This window comes from Coptis chinensis, chromosome 9 (genome assembly GCF_015680905.1).
Source record: "Coptis chinensis isolate HL-2020 chromosome 9, ASM1568090v1, whole genome shotgun sequence".
Classification (NCBI taxonomy): Eukaryota; Viridiplantae; Streptophyta; class Magnoliopsida; order Ranunculales; family Ranunculaceae; genus Coptis; species Coptis chinensis.
The window spans coordinates 44621225-44640659 of NC_141464.1; the positions used below are offsets into that span (position 1 = coordinate 44621225).

The 19435-nt window shown below is 37.3% G+C and overlaps 2 protein-coding genes across 2 annotated transcripts; one reads left to right on the forward strand and one right to left on the reverse strand.

The window, feature by feature from the left end:
• Nucleotides 1-1859: 1859 nt before the first annotated feature.
• LOC147476207 (uncharacterized) lies at nucleotides 1860-5748 on the forward strand. The gene is made up of 2 exons (XM_086582218.1): nucleotides 1860-4978; nucleotides 5083-5748. Exons 1-2 carry the CDS (start codon nucleotides 2005-2007, stop codon nucleotides 5433-5435), a joined length of 3327 nt encoding a protein of 1108 aa, XP_086438344.1. The 5' UTR covers nucleotides 1860-2004; the 3' UTR covers nucleotides 5436-5748.
• Nucleotides 5749-5963: 215 nt separating this feature from the next.
• On the reverse strand, nucleotides 5964-16463 carry LOC147476208 (choline transporter protein 1-like). Its single transcript, XM_086582219.1, has 10 exons — nucleotides 15978-16463; nucleotides 14957-15315; nucleotides 14500-14645; nucleotides 12890-13073; nucleotides 9868-9941; nucleotides 9663-9776; nucleotides 8891-9247; nucleotides 7817-8077; nucleotides 7047-7274; nucleotides 5964-6347 (listed from the first exon to the last, which is right to left on the reverse strand). The coding sequence occupies exons 1-10, from the start codon at nucleotides 16157-16159 to the stop codon at nucleotides 6153-6155; spliced, it is 2100 nt and encodes a 699-aa protein (XP_086438345.1). The 5' UTR covers nucleotides 16160-16463; the 3' UTR covers nucleotides 5964-6152.
• Nucleotides 16464-19435: the final 2972 nt, after the last annotated feature.

The window sequence follows — 19435 nt, forward strand, 5'->3', positions numbered from 1 at the left end:
CATCTTGTATAGGTTCGGGTCTTATCTCAACATCCTTTGGGTCCCCATCTAGATCCATATTTGCAGCCCCCAACACTGGGGTCCAAACCACAATTGATTTTCCATGGGCCTCAGGTCCACCACGTTTATCCAGACAAAAGCCTTGGGGACCCAAACCTTGGCCTTTTCCCTGTCCAACCCAACTCTGTACTTTATCTGGGGGCAAAGACCCACCCAAATTTGAACCTCCAACGGTAACTGACACACCAGCCCCATATTCTTTTCTAGCCGTTCTAACTCTGAGGCTTCTCTTTCTTCTGTACTCCAATACCTGACATCCGACACATTTCCAACCGACGTATCTCTTGCCGGGGTTGATAACAAGCCTGTCCCAGCCCATAGTCTTCGTATCGGAGAACCCCTTTTTTCTTAGGCATTTGGTGGATCTTGGTTTTGGAGTTCGATATTATTCTTGAGGGCTATTACGAAGTTGGCCACTCCGTTGAAACAAACCGTTGCTCTCAACATGAACGAGAAGTTATTCTTTATGTCTCTGGGGGATCCTCCATATTTGTGCAAATCCATGCTGTATTGATCCCTCTGTTTACAGTAATGGATATCATGTCCAATGCAACCACAGAAGTAACAGAAAATTTCCAACTTTTCATATTTGAAAGTGATTGGGAAAACTTCCCCCATTTCAGTCCGGAGGTCTAGACCTTTCAGCAGCCGTTCTTTAATATCCATTAGAACTCTAACTCTAGCTACTGGGTTTCTGAACTCCCCTCTGTAGCAGAGATCAACCTCGAGTTTGCCAAGGTTTTGCCCCACACTCCTAACATTCTCCTCATTTATACGGTCACTTGGGAGTCCATGAATCTGTATCCAAAAATCCACCAGATCGAACTTCTGTGATGTAGCCCAATTCTGTAGATGTTTCCCTTTCTTTATTGAGAAGATGAACCCTTGTATCAACCAAGGGCCATTTGCTTTGACATGCTCTAGCTCTTCCATATTTTCAAACTCCATCTTGTAGAAGCCTTTTGATATCAGTTCCACCTTTGTGTTACCCCTAGTTTGTCATCCCCTGTGTAGTTCATCAGCAAGGTCTTGTAAAGAGATGAGTTTACCTCCATACAGTTTACCGAGCAGTGTAGTACTTTCTCCTATGTTTTCTATCATATTTTTACAGCCAATGTCCACCACCTTTTTCTCTTTAGAACAGAAGAGATTTTGCATTTCAAACTGGAGTTCCTCAATCTTTTCTTTAGTTGGTCCTCCTTGCACTGAAGAACTTGCCATGTCTCCGTGTAAAGATCCCAACAAACACAGAAAGGACAAAACTTGAAAGGAAAAAAACTAAGTGAAGAGAACAAGAGGGGGTTGGGAGGAGAACTCAAAGCCAAAAAGAAAGGTAAGAAAACTAAGAAAATTAAATAAGAGAACAAGAGGGGGGAGATAAGCTAAAGGGGGGTGGTAGTACACCAAACTAACAGCTCACCAACGGCAAACTGCTGTATACAGCCTACCTTTCTCACAAATGTATTCTATATATGGTTCAAATTATTACTACCAAGATTGCCAAAACAAATGGTGTTCACAGTTTCAGACTTCGAGAAGAAGGGGGGAGGAGAGAAGTAAGATCTGCTTTAAGCCGCAGAAGTTATTAGTATTACTTTGGGTCACCAGTTAAAGGAAATTATAGAATGACCGCTCTGACAAAATGAGTCATCGGTAAACGAATATATATATATATATTTATATATTAAAAGCAAACAATGCGGATAACTGTACTTTAGGCATGTCAAAGTAGTGTCAAACTACGCAAAGTAAACGAATATTGAAGTAAAAAATTCACCAAAACTGGGAAGAACAGCCGCCACAAACATAGCCCAGTTTCGTGCGTCTTCTTCATCTGAAAAAGAAGCAATTATGAGAAGCAAAATTCTTTCACTTACTTTGCTCACAAAGCGTAAAATGGTACATATCTTTTTCCATCTCTACTGTTCATTTAGTTTTTGAGTAATGAGGACCACTCTTTTCAAGTACTTGTTCTTTCATATCTTCTTCTTTGATATTATTCCTCTAGTCTTCACTCTGAATGCCAATGGGGTGACTCTACTTTTACTCTTAAAGCATTTAACGGTACCTCCATCGATCGTATCGAGCTGGAATTCATCTGATTCCACTCCCTGTTACTGGCAAGGCATACAGTGTGATCTTAAACAAAATGTCATTTCCTTGAACTTGTCAAGTAACAATGTTGTCGGTATCCTAGGCAAAGAAATCGGCCAATTACAACATCTTGAGGACATCGATCTCAACAACAATAACTTCTCTGGTGTGATTCCACCTGAGTTAGGAAATTGTAGTAAGCTTGTTAACATGGATTTGTCCATGAACTTTTTCACAGGAGAGATGCCAGGTTATTTAACAGACTTTCGACGATTGAGAAGCTTAGTACTGTATCGTAATCTGTTAAGGGGAGAAATACCTGTGTCATTATTTATGATTCCTCATTTAGAATATATTCTAGTTCATGAAAACCAATTCACAGGTTTGATCCCATCAAATATAGGTAATATGACAGAGCTTATATCTTTGTGGTTGGATAATAATAAGCTCTCAGGTACAATCCCTGGTTCTTTAGGGAATTGTTCTAATTTGGAGGAATTGTATTTGAATGATAATCAGTTAGTTGGAAATATGCCTGTTAGTTTGAACAATCTTGAGTTCCTCTCAGATGTGGATGTCAGCTCCAATGGTCTAGATGGCGAGATCGTGTTGGGTTTGGGTGATTGCAAGAAGCTTAGTAGCTTGGTTTTGAGTTACAACCGCTTCGATGGAGAGATACCAACAGGGTTGGGTAATTGTACTAGCTTGAAAGATTTTGCAGCAGTGAATAATAGCTTAACAGGCCAGATACCATCTTCACTTGGCTTACTAAGCACACTTTCACTTCTTTATCTTTCTGGGAACTCATTGTCGGGGAGAATTCCGCCTGAGATTGGAAACTGTAGTTCGTTAGAAGAACTACAATTATATGAAAATCAACTCGAAGGGGTGATCCCCCGCGAATTTGGTATGTTGCAGAGTTTGCGGATACTTTTGTTGTATTCTAACCGCTTAAGTGGAGAGTTCCCTGCAGTCATTTGGACAGTTTCAACATTACAAAGTGTCATTATTTATAGAAACAATCTTTCTGGAGAATTGCCTACGGAGATAACTGAGCTTCGTGAACTAAATATCATTCTTCTCTATGAAAACCAGTTTTCAGGAGCTATACCTCAAGGACTGGGATTTAACAGTAGTTTAAAGAACTTAGACTTCACCAGCAATAAGTTTATCGGCGAAATCCCACCAAATCTTTGCTTTGGAAAACAATTGAGATTCTTGAATTTGGGTCTGAATCAGCTTCATGGTCGCATGCCTTCAGATATTGGAAGCTGTTCAACCCTGCGAAGGTTAATTCTCAGACACAATAGTCTCACAGGGTTCATTCCAGAATTCACCAAAAGTTCAAGCTTATCATTCTTCGACGTCAGTGGAAACAGTATAAATGGAACAATACCATCGAGCTTGGGGAATTGTACTAGTCTTTCCACAATTAATTTTTCCAAGAATAATCTTACAGGTCTCATACCCGAAGATCTTGGCAATCTTGTCAGATTACAGGTTTTGAATCTCTCTTTTAACAATTTGCAAGGTTCTCTGCCTCCACAGATATCAAAATGTGCAAAACTGTATTCACTAGACGTTGGTTTCAACACGATGAATGGTTCGATTCCAGCGGATATAAGGAACTTAACGAATTTATCAGTTTTGATACTGGGACAAAATCAGTTCACAGGGGAAATCCCTGACATTTTTTCGGAACTTAATAGGCTTTGGGAGCTACAACTTGGGGGGAATCTTCTTGGTGGGGGTATCCCAACGTCTCTTGGACAATTGAGGAACCTGCACTATGCATTGAATCTCAGCAACAACAATTTAACAGGGCCACTTCCATGGGAACTGGAAAATTTAGTTATGTTAGAGAGGCTTGATGTTTCTCGAAACAACTTGACAGGAACTTTAGCAGTACTTCAAGAACTCCATTCACTACTTGAAGTGAATGTTTCATATAATCTTTTCGGAGGCCCAATACCAGATACACTACTGAAGTTTCTAAACTCTTCTCCATTTTCATTCCTGGGTAATAGAGGTCTTTGCTTTTCTTGTCAGTCAGGAAATGATTTAACGTGCAGCGAGAACAAGGGTCTCAGTCCATGTACACAATTATCAAGTGAGCTGAAGAAAGGTGTCAATAGAGTAATGATCGTGAGTATAGCTGTTGGATCATTCCTGTTATGTGTTATAGTCTGCATTGTGTTGAGCTGTAAGTTTCTTCCATTCAAAAGTGCAGAAGATCAGGAGTATGATATTGCTCGATTAGGCTCATCTATTCAACTAGAAAATGTAATGGAGGCCACAGACGGATTGGATGAGAGATTTATTATTGGGAGAGGAGCACATGGAACAGTTTATAAAGTAGCATTAGGCCCAGATAAATTGTATGCTGTAAAGAAGCTTGATTTTGAAAACAGCAAAGGAGCAAGCGCAAGCATGGTTACAGAACTCCAAACTGTTGGAAAGATCAGGCACCGCAATCTCTTGAAAGTGAAAGACTTCTGGTTCAAAAAGGATTATGGGTTAATCCTGTACAAGTACATGCAGAATGGTAGCCTTCACGATATTCTACATGAGATCGTTCCGGCACTAGTTATCAAATGGGAAGTTCGTTATAGAATTGCACTGGGAATTGCTCAAGGATTGGAATATCTTCACCATGATTGTGATCCCTTTATAGTTCACAGAGATATCAAACCGAAGAATATACTCTTGGATTCAGAAATGGAGCCTCATATTTCTGATTTTGGCATTGCCAAGCTCATGGATCAGTCTTCAGCGTCGGCTGATTCGGTTTCAGTTGTAGGAACCATTGGATATGTTGCACCAGGTATGCAATACATTAGTCCTTCTTTTGACGTTACTTTGCATATTAACACTGTTCTCATCTGGACTATTGTGAGATTTTAATTTGTATTCACTTGTGATATATAGAGACTGCATTTACAACAATATGGGGTAAAGAATCGGATGTGTACAGCTATGGGGTAGTCCTACTCGAACTACTAACCAGAAAGCAAGCTTTAAGTTCTTCATTTCCGGAAGGTATGGACATAGTGAGTTGGGCTTGCTTCAACTGGGACATGAGCAAAACGATTGAGGTGATCGTGGATTCAGGTCTAATGGAAGTCTTTGAATCGACTGAGATGAGAGAAGTGATTGAAGTATTCTTATTGGCTTTGAGATGTACAGCAAGAAAACCAACAGAAAGACCCACAATGAGAGATGTGGTGAAGCATCTAGTAGATGTAAAGGCCAGAGCTGGAAGTAACAGAGCCGGTGTCTGAACTCTTGTCAAGTGTGGTTATTTGCAACTTTGTGGTCGTGTCTGAAACTTGCACAGCTTTGTAGTCTAAATTGTTCTCTGAAACCGATCTTTTGAAGAACTTGAAGGGCATGGTATGTTTTGTCATGTCCAACTTATTCCTATTAAATTAATGGTTTTGGAGGATCATATGCCCTAAAGATATAGAGCTAATGGAAAGACTAGTGGAGAACCTGGTGTACTTTGTAGGCACTATAAATACGAGTATACAATTATTTTAACTCAAATCATGTACTGAATGTTGATTAATAAAAAATACGAATGTTTATCTACCATTCTACACTCTCTTTGCTCGAGTTGCCTCCTTTCTGGTTCTCAGGGGACTATTTTCATGTTCGTAGTATGAGGCCGATATTGTATTTTTAAAGAGGTGGTAGCTTTTTCATTGATAATATTTCACACCTCGTCAAATTATTTATATAATTATATCTTCCATCTAGGCTGTGCAAGCTGAATATGCAGACAGCTTAAGCGTGTCACTACAAGATAATTGGTTCCAACTTTTTGATATTCTGATGATAACCAAAGCACAAAAGTTTCATAAAACTTCTAAATGGCCTATGCTATATACAGTTCAAATTTTGAACGATACAAGAGATGGATTGAAACAAAACCTTACATAAACTTTTTGCATTCTGACCTAAATAATATGGCAAAACATTCACACAGAGGTATTGCTTCAGGACGATCCTTGGATAAGTCTTTGTGTATCATTTTGATCATTGAGGGTTTCAATGAGAAGGGTAGGTGCATATTGGGCAGTCCCTTGATGCTCCTCAGAATCTTGACAGAAGGAGAGGATGATGGTGTCAATGGACATCTCCACTACCGCAGAGAAAAGGGTGGCTACAACATAACCAAGAGCCGAACAGACCTGCATATAGAAGTATCAGACGTCACCATCATTTATATACCATTTGTTTTGTATAAAGTACTAACAACGACTAAAGAGATTCTATCCGATTTCAACTTCAGATGAGACATGGTTCACAAAGGTCTTTTATAGATAGATCTAGTTTAGGTGTTGACGACCTACCAAACAAATAGTAATTACAAGATCCTGTCCAATTTTTGCAAATAAACATCTTCAATTACAACATTTTCTTTAATGAGCTTTTCATTTATATATAGCATAGACAAAGTTCCATAATAAATAATAATTACAAGATTCTGTCCAAAAAATCGATTTTAAAAGAAACAAGGATCTGAAGTTTAGAGTCATGTTTCTTCACCTGAAAAAAGAACTTCATCTCATAGCCGTTGGATCTTGCAACTGGGTGGTCATCCCTAATTACAACTAGAAATAGGGGGTAACTAGCCCTAGGTTATTATGTCTTTCTTTCTTGAGAAGCATCTCTCATCTTTAGGACAGTTGAACGGTATAAATGGTTGTTCATTGTACGAACAAAATTATATCAAGGCAACTATTGTATACGCTCGATCTAGTTTCAAAACTAACTGCTGTTGCAATTATAGTTTAGACCTAGTTTATTAAATCAGTTAGTTCGACTGAGTATGAATCTAAGATTCCGATTTAACTGCAGAGAAAAATGAAAGATAACTTAGGACTTACCAGAACTGGGAATAACGGGGAGGAGATCTTGTTATGCGCAGAACTGTATTTATGAGTATCCAACATTAGGAATGCAAACACAGCACTGAAAAGGCTGATGCATAATTTCCCGAGAAAGAGAATAACATCTCCAATTACATTTACCCTCCCTATCCGAATAATGTTATTTATGATCAATGTTGTTGCAAGTGCAGAAGCACTAAAGAAGCTTTTACCTGTAATGGCTATCTGCAAGTAAAATGATGAAAATTCAGTAACCTAGTCTTAGTGATCAACCAAGAAACGGAGGGACTTCAAAAGTTACTCTGAATTAGGTTGGGTGGATGTGAAAAAATCAACACTACAGCCTATGATGTTACTACATGCTATAAGACAGCGGCCAAATGGTGGTTCCCATCCAAACTTTTGTATGAAGACTACTGATTGAATTTCTGATTTTGTATTTAATAAAAAGCTGCATAAGTTCTTTTCCAGTTTCCATTTCTTTTCTCTCTTGACTAAAGAGATTAATCAAAACGACCAGAATATTCTCAAAATCTGAAAGTTACAACTAATTGCTAGTGGAACATTTGTAGTAAATTAGCATGTGACCTATCAAATGGTGGATTGCTACTATGACAGTCTATGAGCTGTGCACAAAACAGAGACAGAGAGGATATCATTTTCTATCCTGCCACCCTTACCTAGCATGGGTCAGATACTTGATCCAAAAACAATTATTATTTTTGTTACTTAATATCTATAGTTAAAGAATTGTTGCATAAGATTACCATTATATAAGCATTGTGATTTGCTGATTTTCCTGTCCAACCAACACAACCAAGACAGCACCGAGAAGAACCAGATGCCAGCTTCCCTACCCTACTTTCAGATGTAATATTAGCACCTTTCAACCTGAGGCGAATTGAGTCAAGTGGAGATCGTAGGAATTTGACAAATGGTACAATCAGGGAACCAAGAGCAACAGAGCCAAGGCTGTAGCGCATGAGCTGCTTCAGTGACAAAACCACTGGAAGATACGTAATTTCCTTCTGTAAAAAAAAATTCCAAAACATATCAGACTCATAGAGTACCCCAAGGACTATTAAAATCAATTTAGCCCAACCAACAAGACGATTCTTCAAAGGGGATTTTGTATTTGAGAAGACAAACAAATCTTTTTCCAAACAAAATTTGAGTGAATTGTAAAGTTTGCGACCATATGTTATTTCCCATCGATCCTGATAGAATGTGCAGGTTTGCATCATGGTCTGTCGATACTAATCAATTGTCTAACTAGGGTGGAAAAAATGAGTTTAAAGTCATCCTAACTGGCTCATTCATGAATCATGACAATGCATTATGGCTCCCTACAACATACTTTTTTTTTGCTTGGTTCCCTACAACATACGAGTTTTAGTGTGATTGGGAAACTACTCCCCACCAAAATTAGCTGATTCTTACGAAGAAATCACACAATTCAGAGAAGAATAAACCTATTTAAAACCACATTTATCAATACCTAGTTCTAGTTATAAATTTTCATGTAATAAATGATAATGTTTCCAACACCAAAACGATAGGTAATAACTAAAATTGTGAAGCAGGAGATGTTCCCCAATTTTATTTTATTTTTTTGGTGGGGGGAGGAGAAAAGAAAAAAAAAATTGGAAATTGCATTCCATGGCGCTTTGTATTGTCATGAATGCAAGTATGAAATGTTAGAACCCACATTTTAGACTAGAAACTGCAAAATTTAGTAACCATGCAACTCCTACTCTCCAGAATGAATGGTAAAACTATTGGTGTGGCTAAAAATAATCTATAATGTGTTCACAACATAAACACTATTAGCTACTGCTTACCAATGCTTCGCCGCGAGTCCAATAATAAGAAGCCACAGATCCCGCAATCACAGTTGAAGAACATGCAACAAAAAATTGAGTAGCCCAGTAACATCCAAATAGGTGAAAAAGGATGGATAGTGCGATATGAGGAGTGTAATGAATGCTGTAACCACAACACATATCACAATTCACCAACCTAGAGCCAAGGTCATAGGCACAACAATTGGACTTGCAGTTATTCCGCAGGATCTGGCCAGAACTGAACAGATGAAGAACTGCTGAAAACCAGATCATGTAAAAGATTGCAAGGAGAGTATATGGTACAACAGGGAAAAGTATTAGAGCCTGAACTTCTCCAATGACTTTAGCAGCAACCTGGATGTGGGGAAGAAAAAGTGATGTAAGAATAAGGTAACTTCTTATCGAAAGTTATTAGGATAACTAACTTTTTAATCAAAATAGCAGTGCAGACCATTTCTAGAACTTAAAATTAGAGGTCATCAAAAAAGTGAATATAAAGTTAGCCTAATAATGAAATTTCAAGACTGCAAAGATACAATATAATACATGGCCCATGTGCATGGAAAGAGTAGGCTAGCATGATTTCTTAGCTGTGGTCACATATTTCACAATTAGGCATATGTACTGGTGTCACTAGGTTCCTGCTTAGCAGTGGCATCACTGATGGTGATCCCGTGGCTAAAAGTGAACCTTTGCCATATATTGACCCACAATTCCACATTAAAGTAAATCAGATTTTCAAAAATAATCAGTTGACATCACTACTTGCCTTGAGTACAGATGTTGCCATAAGGATGCGACGGGCAATAGCTATAGATGAGAGGACAGCAATTATCATTACAGCAGTCATAAGAACCGCAATGGCATGAAGGTGATTTTGTTCCTGAAAAAAACATCAATAACCGACTAAATAAAGTAATTACAAGCTCGAAAATGTACATCCCTTAGTTGATGACTTACAGATAGTCACTCACCCTTCCAGATATGTGAACATACGGATCATGCTCGCCAATTATAGGAGTGATGGCATTGTTTCCTATCCATCCAGCTGAATGTAAATTTTGGAAAATAAAATCAGTATTAAGATAATTATCATGCATTTATTGACATTTCACATAACCTAAATTGCTGGAAAAACAGGTCTCTTAATTAAAATACCACAGCTAAAGTATACGCATACTAACGAATAAAAAATGGCAGACAACCTGAGACACAATACTGATCACCACTGAACTCCTTTTAGTCTCGGGTGTTGATTGAAGGTTTGGTCGACACAACCTAATCATGTTTAGGACCTAACCCAACAGGCAACAGCTAACTAGTATTATCAACTTCATCAAACCAATAGTTATATACTCGTAAATTATCAAATATCAACCAAGAAAGACTTTAACTGTACACCTAATTGTTGCGAATCAGTTGACATAACTTACCTCATCCTTCTTCTAGCACGAGTTAAAATTTATAAAAATAAGATGTTATGATTTCACGGCTCCCTGGTGAAATGGAAGGATCACTCCACATCATTCTTCTTCAGCGCCTTAACTCATAAGTGGGATGAGGAGTTGCAGATTTAACTATTTAAGCTGTGTCGGAAGTAAGTGTCTAGCAGCTTGGCAGATCAGGACCCTGGTGGTTGTACAATGAGCTCTAGGGTTCGGTACCCACTTACACGGGGATAGGGGGGGGCTTAGATTCTACACAATGGCATCTTATACAAAGAGGTTATAAATTAAAAAACAAACAAACAACATGTCTCATTGGGAATGAAAATTAACATCAGAAGGCTATGAGTTTATTAATTGGAAAGCCACAGATTCTTCACATCCCAACTCTAAAGAAAACCACAACAGCAACACACAAAAGCATAGTAATACAGCTAACTGGTCAAACAAATTTGGATTTAAACCTATAGAACCTTTTTTAGTATCTATAAAATGCAATTTCTGTATAGGTTATAAGTGTTACAAGTACACAAAAAATGGACCACCCTTAGCAAGACTCTGAGAGTGAATACTGTCTTAACTCGAAAAACACAAGAACAAAGAAAATTACGACACTGAAGTATCCCAATTACACAATAAATTTTGGTATCTCAAGCCTCTTGATATAGCAACTTTCCTTGTCCAATCAAAAAATGTTTCTTTGAGCTACTCTATGATCTTTGTGTCTCCTTCGCCTAGCTCAAAGAGCATTCCTTTCCGTTCATTCAAGGTAACCCAAAAAATGGTTGTCGGACCAAACTCTTTTTTTCCCCTTCATTTTTATGTCCAACTTCAGACTCCAATTGAGTCTAAGTCAACTGGACTACACCTGAGTCTCATGAGTCATGGCAGCCAACCTGGCTATGATACCAATTATTAGGCCTACTTCAGGACCATGGATCTCACTAGCACTGATATTGTCCCCAACTTAACCACCTTGGGCTTTAGGGGTGGGGTTTTATCTTAAAAGGCCTCGGTACTTGTTTGGGTGAGATCCACATTCTTATAATGTTCTTCTTCTTCTTCTTCCTCTTTCTTTCTTTCTTTCTCTTTTGGATATTCGTCCACACGCTTCCAAGAGCCATTTAGCGCCTGCTGAAAGATAATGTGTGATAATATCTTTATCAAGTGCATCATTGACGCTTTCCTGTGGTCCCATGGCTGGTTAAAAGAGGACAGAATAGTTATCATACCTGTCTTGCTACCAATCATTGAGTTTAAAGGTGGTCTGTCTTTTGACTCCTAACATCACATAGAGCACACTCGTCAGCTTTTTCCAAACGTTTAGCATTGAGCCTGTCAATAGTGAGTCCACCTTAGGTAAGCTATCCAACTAAACAACGCAACTTTTAATGGATTAGAGGTGACCTATATCCTAATACTGTCATACATAGCATAATCATGATGATCCCAAAGCCTCACCCGATAAAAAGACTTCATCGAGAAGTCTTTAGAATGACCCCAAAGCCACTCCCTACTATCCACCACTCCAAAATTTTCACCTTCTTGCAAAATGAGTGTCAAGGATTCGGTAAATATCCACATTCCAATCATTTAGGCTCCTCAAAGTCACCTCTCACACACTACAATTCTCCTCTCTTACTACATAATACGAAATCAAAACATTTTTGTTAGAAGCAATATCCTACAATACCGGAAGTTGTTCAGGAAGTGGCCTAACACCAACAATGTATTGTGCCAAAACTAAAGAGATCTCCCATACCCTGGTTGGTTATTGACTCCTTTTATGAAATTCTTCCATCCCATGTGATGCCTCTCCATAAAGTGAATCCATATGGCCTCCTTGGTATCTTAGGACTCCAAGCACTCCCACCCTCCCCATACTTCCCAAAACATTTAATAAACCAAATTGAACCCATGACATATAGGTTTAATAACTTTATTAAGAACCAAATGAAGTACGAAACCACTGTACCACACCTGGCAGACCAAGCCAAGATAAAAAAGAACCTAATGTATTAGAATAGCCATATTAGTTTTAGGAAATAACTGAAGAGTTATTCATCTTTGGTCCATTGTTGCTAGTTGCTACTAATGGTATGAAATTTCAATGGTTGTGATATATTGGACTTTTCATTAGCAAGCTACCAGATTGGAGAGCTCTGGATATTAAACTACAAGTTCAACTCACAAAACTTGTGCTTTGAGCCCCTTCTCAATCGAATTTATTAAGTGGTCCACCATTTGTATCTAGGCACATGCAAAAATTTATATGATGGACTTTTCATCTCACCCCTTTGGATTTATTGTTTTCATTTTCCCCAATGAAATGCATTTTGATGCCTAAAGCTAACAACATAACTTCAGAATCAATAGAAAACTAAAAAAGTCATGCCCAAAAAAATAACACAAAATTAAAATTAAAATTAAAAAAATGAAAGAAAAATCCACCAAAGGTATATGCAATACAGACCTAATAACAATGTGGGTGTCATCTACAAGATGTATATGAAATGTCAGAGATCAAAATGATGTATTCCAAAAACCTGACCTTTTAGGTAGAAAAACATGGTCGCTGATATTATAAGAATATCAAAAACTACTATTGTTATCCATGGCATTCCAGCAACACAAAACTGAATCATCAATAGCCAGGTGATCGACAAAAGTAGTGGTAGGATTCCTCCACAAACAATCAATACTGGCCAAGACTTCCCAACATCAGCAACATACCTCTGCAAACAATAGGTATATGATCAATCACAAGAAATTTAGCCTACATAAACATACCAATATGTTCTATTACAAGAAAAATATGCATGACAAATGGGAGCTGTTATATGGGGTTACAGAATCGTCCAAAATGTAAAACAAAGAGAAAATGGGAAACCATTGCGCCTATTTGACTATGCACACCTAAATTTGGGTTTGGAATGATTAATTAACAGAGTTTGGAGATCTCCTAGATGCAAGACACAACTATTATACAGTCTACAAACAACCTATCAAAAACACCAAACAGAGAAAGTGAAAACACCACCACTTGGGACCCTCTCCGTGTAAGACAGTTTTCAATGATGAGTTCTGTTCATGTGTTTATCATAGATTTCTGGAGACTAAGCTCTTGGAAGCAAAAAAACCCTAGATACAAGTTCCGCTCGATGAGAGCTTTCCAGTCTTGTTCTGCCCATTTCCTGTGATTTGTCAACAATGAAGATAGGGCTGATAGGAAATACCTTCCCACAATTCCCCAATTCACTATGAGTGCTACGAGCCTACGACCTATATGGTTGAATTTTCTAACTTGGTGGTGATTCCAGATTGATTGCAGTGCAAGAGAAGAAGAAAGTTTGGCATGGAGATCATGAGATACACATAGATACTCGAGAAAAAGGACTGAAGATTGTAGGAGCATCAAGTTTGTCTAGTCATTGTCATCATCATTGCCTTAATCCTGTACAGACAGGGTTGGACACATGAATTCTCTAATTCCAGTCTCCTCTATCATAAGCCATGTTAAATTCTAGTCTTGACTAAACGTACATACATGTTGAGAACCTTCCTCAGCTGATATCTATCCTTTATCTATATTACATGGACACGCAATATTTTATAAAATTATCCATGTCGGATATGTATCCACGTGTCCATGTCGGACTCGCCACAGACACATTGTATGTAATCGAATGAGCGGAGTGAACGGTTGTGTGTGTGTGTGGGGGGGGGTCCAAAATGTAACTTGGCCCCGTCTGTCTATCCTGTTTTTTCTTTAACACACTCATCTTCTTCTTCGCCCCAAACTCTTCCTCCTCAAAAACTCCTCTCTCTCCCTCTCCCCAAGCTCCGCTCACTCCCCACTACTTAGCAGTTAATCTAGTATACCTTGATTTTTTATATTTCGCCACGTCAAACACTTCGTCTCCGTGTCAGATAAGGACACATGTATCCGTGTCAATGTAACTTAGTCATTTATCTGTGTCTAGTATTGACTAAAATATAGCTCAAGTCCACTTCACGGCTCCAAATGATATTGAGTTCATACAGGAGACAATGGGGATTATATTACCCCACTTCTTGCAGGAGATCTTATAATCGACTACTCGTAAGATTTGTTTTATCAAATAAAAAAGATACAGGGAACTTAAATTAAAAGACTGTAACCTTCAAAACGGCTGTTCGGGAGTTGATATATCTGTGAATATCTTTATCTATTCTGATGTCCTCAACTATATGAGCACCACCCATCTGCTCCCAATGCTTCAATGACATGTTTGATGCACGTGCAATAAATTGACAGCTCCAATGAACTGGCGGAACAAAAGAAAAAGGAAAACACATAAAGTAAGTGTAAGAGGCTAAATATACCATAAGATTGGATATAAAAATCGAGAAATTAATAGTACAGCCACACAGGATGCAGGACACAAGATAATGATATCACAAAGACAAGAAAAACAACTATTTTAACAGTATAAGAGATAAAGGTTCATCTCCATGGGTCATACACTCATATTCCCTATGAAAAGTTTTAGCTACACCCTTGATTAACAAACAGCTGGAAGCATGTAATTATCGTGTTTAATGTTTGCTACAGTTTGAAAAAATATGCTCCACTTACCATTTACACTTGGAAATATGACAGGATAACAAGGACCTTGAAGCTGAAGGGAACTATTTCTCATAGCTGGTGTTAGATATTCAAAATAATCATAATTCCTATCAATCCAGTCATCTACTGATATGCGAATTTCACCCTCTGGATAGTCACACACCCAATTGAGAGCGTCATCAGATGGGATAGGACACTCCATCAAGCAGATACTCCTGGCATTCTTGAGCTTAAATTCACTGCTCTTTAGGCCACTTTCATATACTTGGTTGGGATTCAACCAATATTGCAGCTCCAGTTCACGAAGATCAGGATCTGCATGCCTGTTCCCACAAACATTTCCTTTGTAGTCCAGCCCATATGTTAACCTGCTTTAAATAAAGACTAGATTTCCATCAAAAGAGAGAATGGTTGAGAGAATAAACTAAATTGCTCATGGCGTATATAAAAAAACTCTAAGCAAACAAAGGGAACAAGAACAACTGAAGTTTGTAAAAGGGTAAAACTGAAATTCGTAAGACATCATTTACAGTTTTTATTTGCAGAATGCCAAATAACAATTAAGAAGAAAACAGACAAGTACATTGCCATTTTTCCAATATGCCCAGACACATAGTAATAATAAATTCATCATTTTATTGCAGTTGTTTTCGATTGTCTTGACATTAAGTTTAAAGCATCAGTAGTTTCTTGCTGCTTCTAAGTCTAGGCCAGGTATATTTATGATAGAATAAAATGAGAACAAAAATATATAAACAACTAGAACTAAAATTGGGAGACACAAAAAAAGCATAAAAATGTTTACTTTCTTAAACACATTCAAGAGAAATCACTTCAACTACCAAGAAACTCCAAACTCTACACACTACTTAAAACAAAAAAGATATAAAATTTCCTTAACATTCACTCAGGTATAAAACAGATAACTGCTTCAAAGACACAGAGAAACAACATTACAACAGTAAATGCAACAAACCCAACATGATAAAATGAGAGTATAATAAACAAAGGGGCAAGTTGTTAATTTTACCTTAATGGGTTTCCTTTGTTGAATGCAAAGCTAGAGTTCACTATCATTGCTATCCAAAAGGCAATGAAAATGACTAAGAACACTATGTCCCTACATTTCCTGTTCTTGTTCCTTAACACTTGACTACTACTCTCAACAACATCTTCATTTGAGCTCTTCTTCCCTATGCATGTCTCTTTCATTATTTCTCTGGGCAATGAAAAGAGTGTGGAGCTTAAAAGAGTGAGAGATGAAGTGTGAAGGAGTTTTGGACTTTTCAAGGTAAAGACAAGATTTAGTAAAGTTAGTTGATGGTGCTTTAAGCCGCCTTTAACTACACTAAGCTTATTAAAGCTCAGCTCAGCTTGGCTCCACGCTTTTGAAGCTCGTTCTGATGCACATCAAGATATTGGAGGGTTATTCATCACGGGTCTCCTTTAGAATATATACAAAATCTGATTTCAGCGCAAATCAGTTTGTGTACGCGCTGAAATCAGTTTGTGTAATACTGTAATGTACCCGTTCACCATCTCCTTGTGTCCTGTAGCTAAATTATTGTATGTATCCAACGGGTCATAATGTGGGAGTATGACGTACCAGGGTTGAATGGAAGAGTAACAGGCCAAGAGGATATAGTGCTTGTCTTAGTTTAAACACATTGGTATTCGGTTCAAAGTAAGTAGCAGGAATGGTCGTGGACTCGTGGTGGAACAGTGGTCCCTAAGTCCCTAATACAGTAAGGACATCTGCAGAAAGCCAGAAACACATATCTTATGACCAAGAAATGTGGCTCACACCCCTGCTTTCCTAACCGATTACTCTAAATCTCTCCATGTCGGCCCAACCCATTTAATCCCCCTACTTTTAAGGTTTTATAAAATAAATTCCATGTTTTTGTAAAAGTAATAAAATCTCGGTCTATTTCTAAATTTCAAATGAAATTTATTTTCTTTTTTATCTTTTTTCTTTTCCAGCACACAACTGATCGTTTTGAGGTTTTTATTCTCACCAATTTTAACCAACAAGGACACAAAAAACACACCAATTTCAGCTCGGAGTTGAATTATATTTTCGATTTTCACGAATTTATCTCTTTATTCTCACATCATTCAAGAATAAGGTTCGGCATGAGATAAATTTTCTTCCTTTAACTTTTGTTTTAACCTATTTTCAATACACTTCTTTGAACTTCTGATTATCCTCTTTTTAATCTTCTTCGTTATTTTAATTTTACTTTTTTTATATCTTCTTCGTTAGATTCATGCCATTAAAATTTAAATTGGTGATATTATCATGTTTTAAATGCTGAAAATACTGCATACCTATGTAAATATAGATTAACGGATATATGACTGCTGAAATTACTGCATATATACCTATGCAAATATAGATTTACAGATATATGACTATGTAAAAATACATTTACATATATTCATCAATTTTTCTTTGTTGTTTTTTGTAAATGCAGACATGGATGAGACTGTTATTTTTGTTATTATCTACGAGACACAAATTATGAGTGTTCGTGTTGGGACTAATGGTATAATTGGAGATTTGAAGCGTACAATTTCTAAAAAGTGATATGACCTTATTCCATTGTCTATAGAACTTTTTTTTGTAAAGGATTCGAAGCGTATTGTGATAAATACTGAGTCGGAGCTTCAATCCCTTGTTTGCTTCAATTTGGTTAAAGGTTTTGATACATTCTTGATAACGACATCGTCGAGAGAATTTTTTGCTTTGCGCGACGCTGGTTCTAGTTCCAAAGTCTCTCTTCAGGCTTCTTCTTATATTTCTACAAATTTGGTTGCCATTTATCTTGCTAGAACACCACTTGCTTATCATTGCAATGGTGGACAAGATTCATGGGAAAAGTATGAAAATGATGTCTGATCGGTGGGAGTCATCTAGGAGTTAGACTACTATCTTATGTTCATCTATAAAAACTTTATTGGCTAAGAGGATTGAGGTGGGGAGAAGTTGGGTGGTTCTCAAGTCAAGGGAATGTATTTTCGTGGTGCATGCTACCCATATTCACTTGGTTGACTTGAATATAAGTCACTGTTCTTATAATTGGTGGAGAATCGAAGGATTCCATTGTGTGCATACACTGCGCTCCATTTTGGCTGATGGATTGAATGTGTATACCTACTATGATAGTTTTTTTCTATTTTCTGACATTCCGCGATAGTTATTCAAGAGCTATAGTACCTGTGGAGAACAGTAAAATACTTGTTAAGATACCAAGTGTGTCTGATTTACTACCTCCGGATTTGAAAAGGAAGATAAGGAGACCAGATAAGAAACGGAAGCAAAGCATGGGTGTTGCAAGAGGTAGGCAAAAGAACAAGCTCCCTTGCTATGGCCACCGCAGCCCAAAAGTGGGCTCCACTCCTACAACATGCTCTGCACCGATTTAATTATCTATTTTTTTATGGTTGCTCCTATATAAAAGCAAGATGTCGATGAATTTGCATTCTTTGATATAGTATTTGATGTTGCTCGTATATAAAAAACGAGATGTCGATAAACTTGTTTTCTTTTTTCTGATGTTGGATTTTATATGTTATGTTTTTTAGTTGGAGATTTTTAAAACATCTAATCAAAAGAGGTTTTGTATTACTGTGTAATGATATTTTTACATAGTAATTTTTGGGAATGAAATTAGTTTGACACCTGACAGAATATATGTAAATGTATTTTTACATAGTCATTATCTTATCTTATATATAATGGGAAAACTTGCCCCCGTTATTAGTCCCCGTATTCTCCATTTTACACCAAACTTTTTAATTGGAAGGGTACCCGAAAGTTTCACCCACCAAATCTTAGAAAGGCTTTAAGTGTAAGGGTATCTTTGTCATTCAACAACAAACTTAAAAAACCAAAAAAAAAACGGAAAAACACGGTAACTTCTCCATTCAAAATATGCGCGAGCCAAAATACACCGTTTCAACCGCATCTCCCATCTCTGCCTTCTCCATCTCTAACTTCTAAAACTCCATTACAAACTCCAATTTCATTTTCATATTTTAAAATCCATTACTAACTCCCATTACAAACTCCAATTTCATTTTTATCTTCTCTCTTTTGTATATTCTCTTCTCTACCTCTTATTTCGGGTTAGTTTTACACATGTCTTTTTTTAAAACTTAAAGGTTTGTTTATTTTATATCATTTTATTTTTTGTTTGTTCATTGTAATCGGTGTTAGCGGTTTCAAACACCACAAATTCACACAACATAATTTTTTAATCAAATTCTCTTGTGGGTGGAGGTCTTTGTTTAATGACAATCATTTGTTTAATCGCGTCTTACCAAATCGTCGACGGGCTAGATACACAAACACTCCTAACAATCGCATGCAATTAGGTATTTTGATTTTGATTTTTTGGTGGTTTCTCATTTTTCAATTAGGTTTTACTTTAATTATGTTTTTCGCTTTTAAATTTTATCATAGTTTAGAGTTAACTGTTTAAA

Bases quoted from the DNA above. Each gene is read 5' to 3' on its own strand.
- LOC147476207 (XM_086582218.1), top strand. From the start codon at position 2,005: ATGAGGACCACTCTTTTCAAGTACTTGTTCTTTCATATCTTCTTCTTT. The intron at 4,979-5,082 runs GTATGCAATACA...TGTGATATATAG, and splicing joins CATTGGATATGTTGCACCAG to AGACTGCATTTACAACAATA.
- LOC147476208 (XM_086582219.1), bottom strand. From the start codon at position 16,159: ATGAAAGAGACATGCATAGGGAAGAAGAGCTCAAATGAAGATGTTGTT. The intron at 9,942-12,889 runs GTCAGGTTTTTG...ATTTACATTCAG, and splicing joins CATGTTTTTCTACCTAAAAG to CTGGATGGATAGGAAACAAT. The intron at 6,348-7,046 runs GTAAGTCCTAAG...TTCTATATGCAG, and splicing joins CCCCGTTATTCCCAGTTCTG to GTCTGTTCGGCTCTTGGTTA.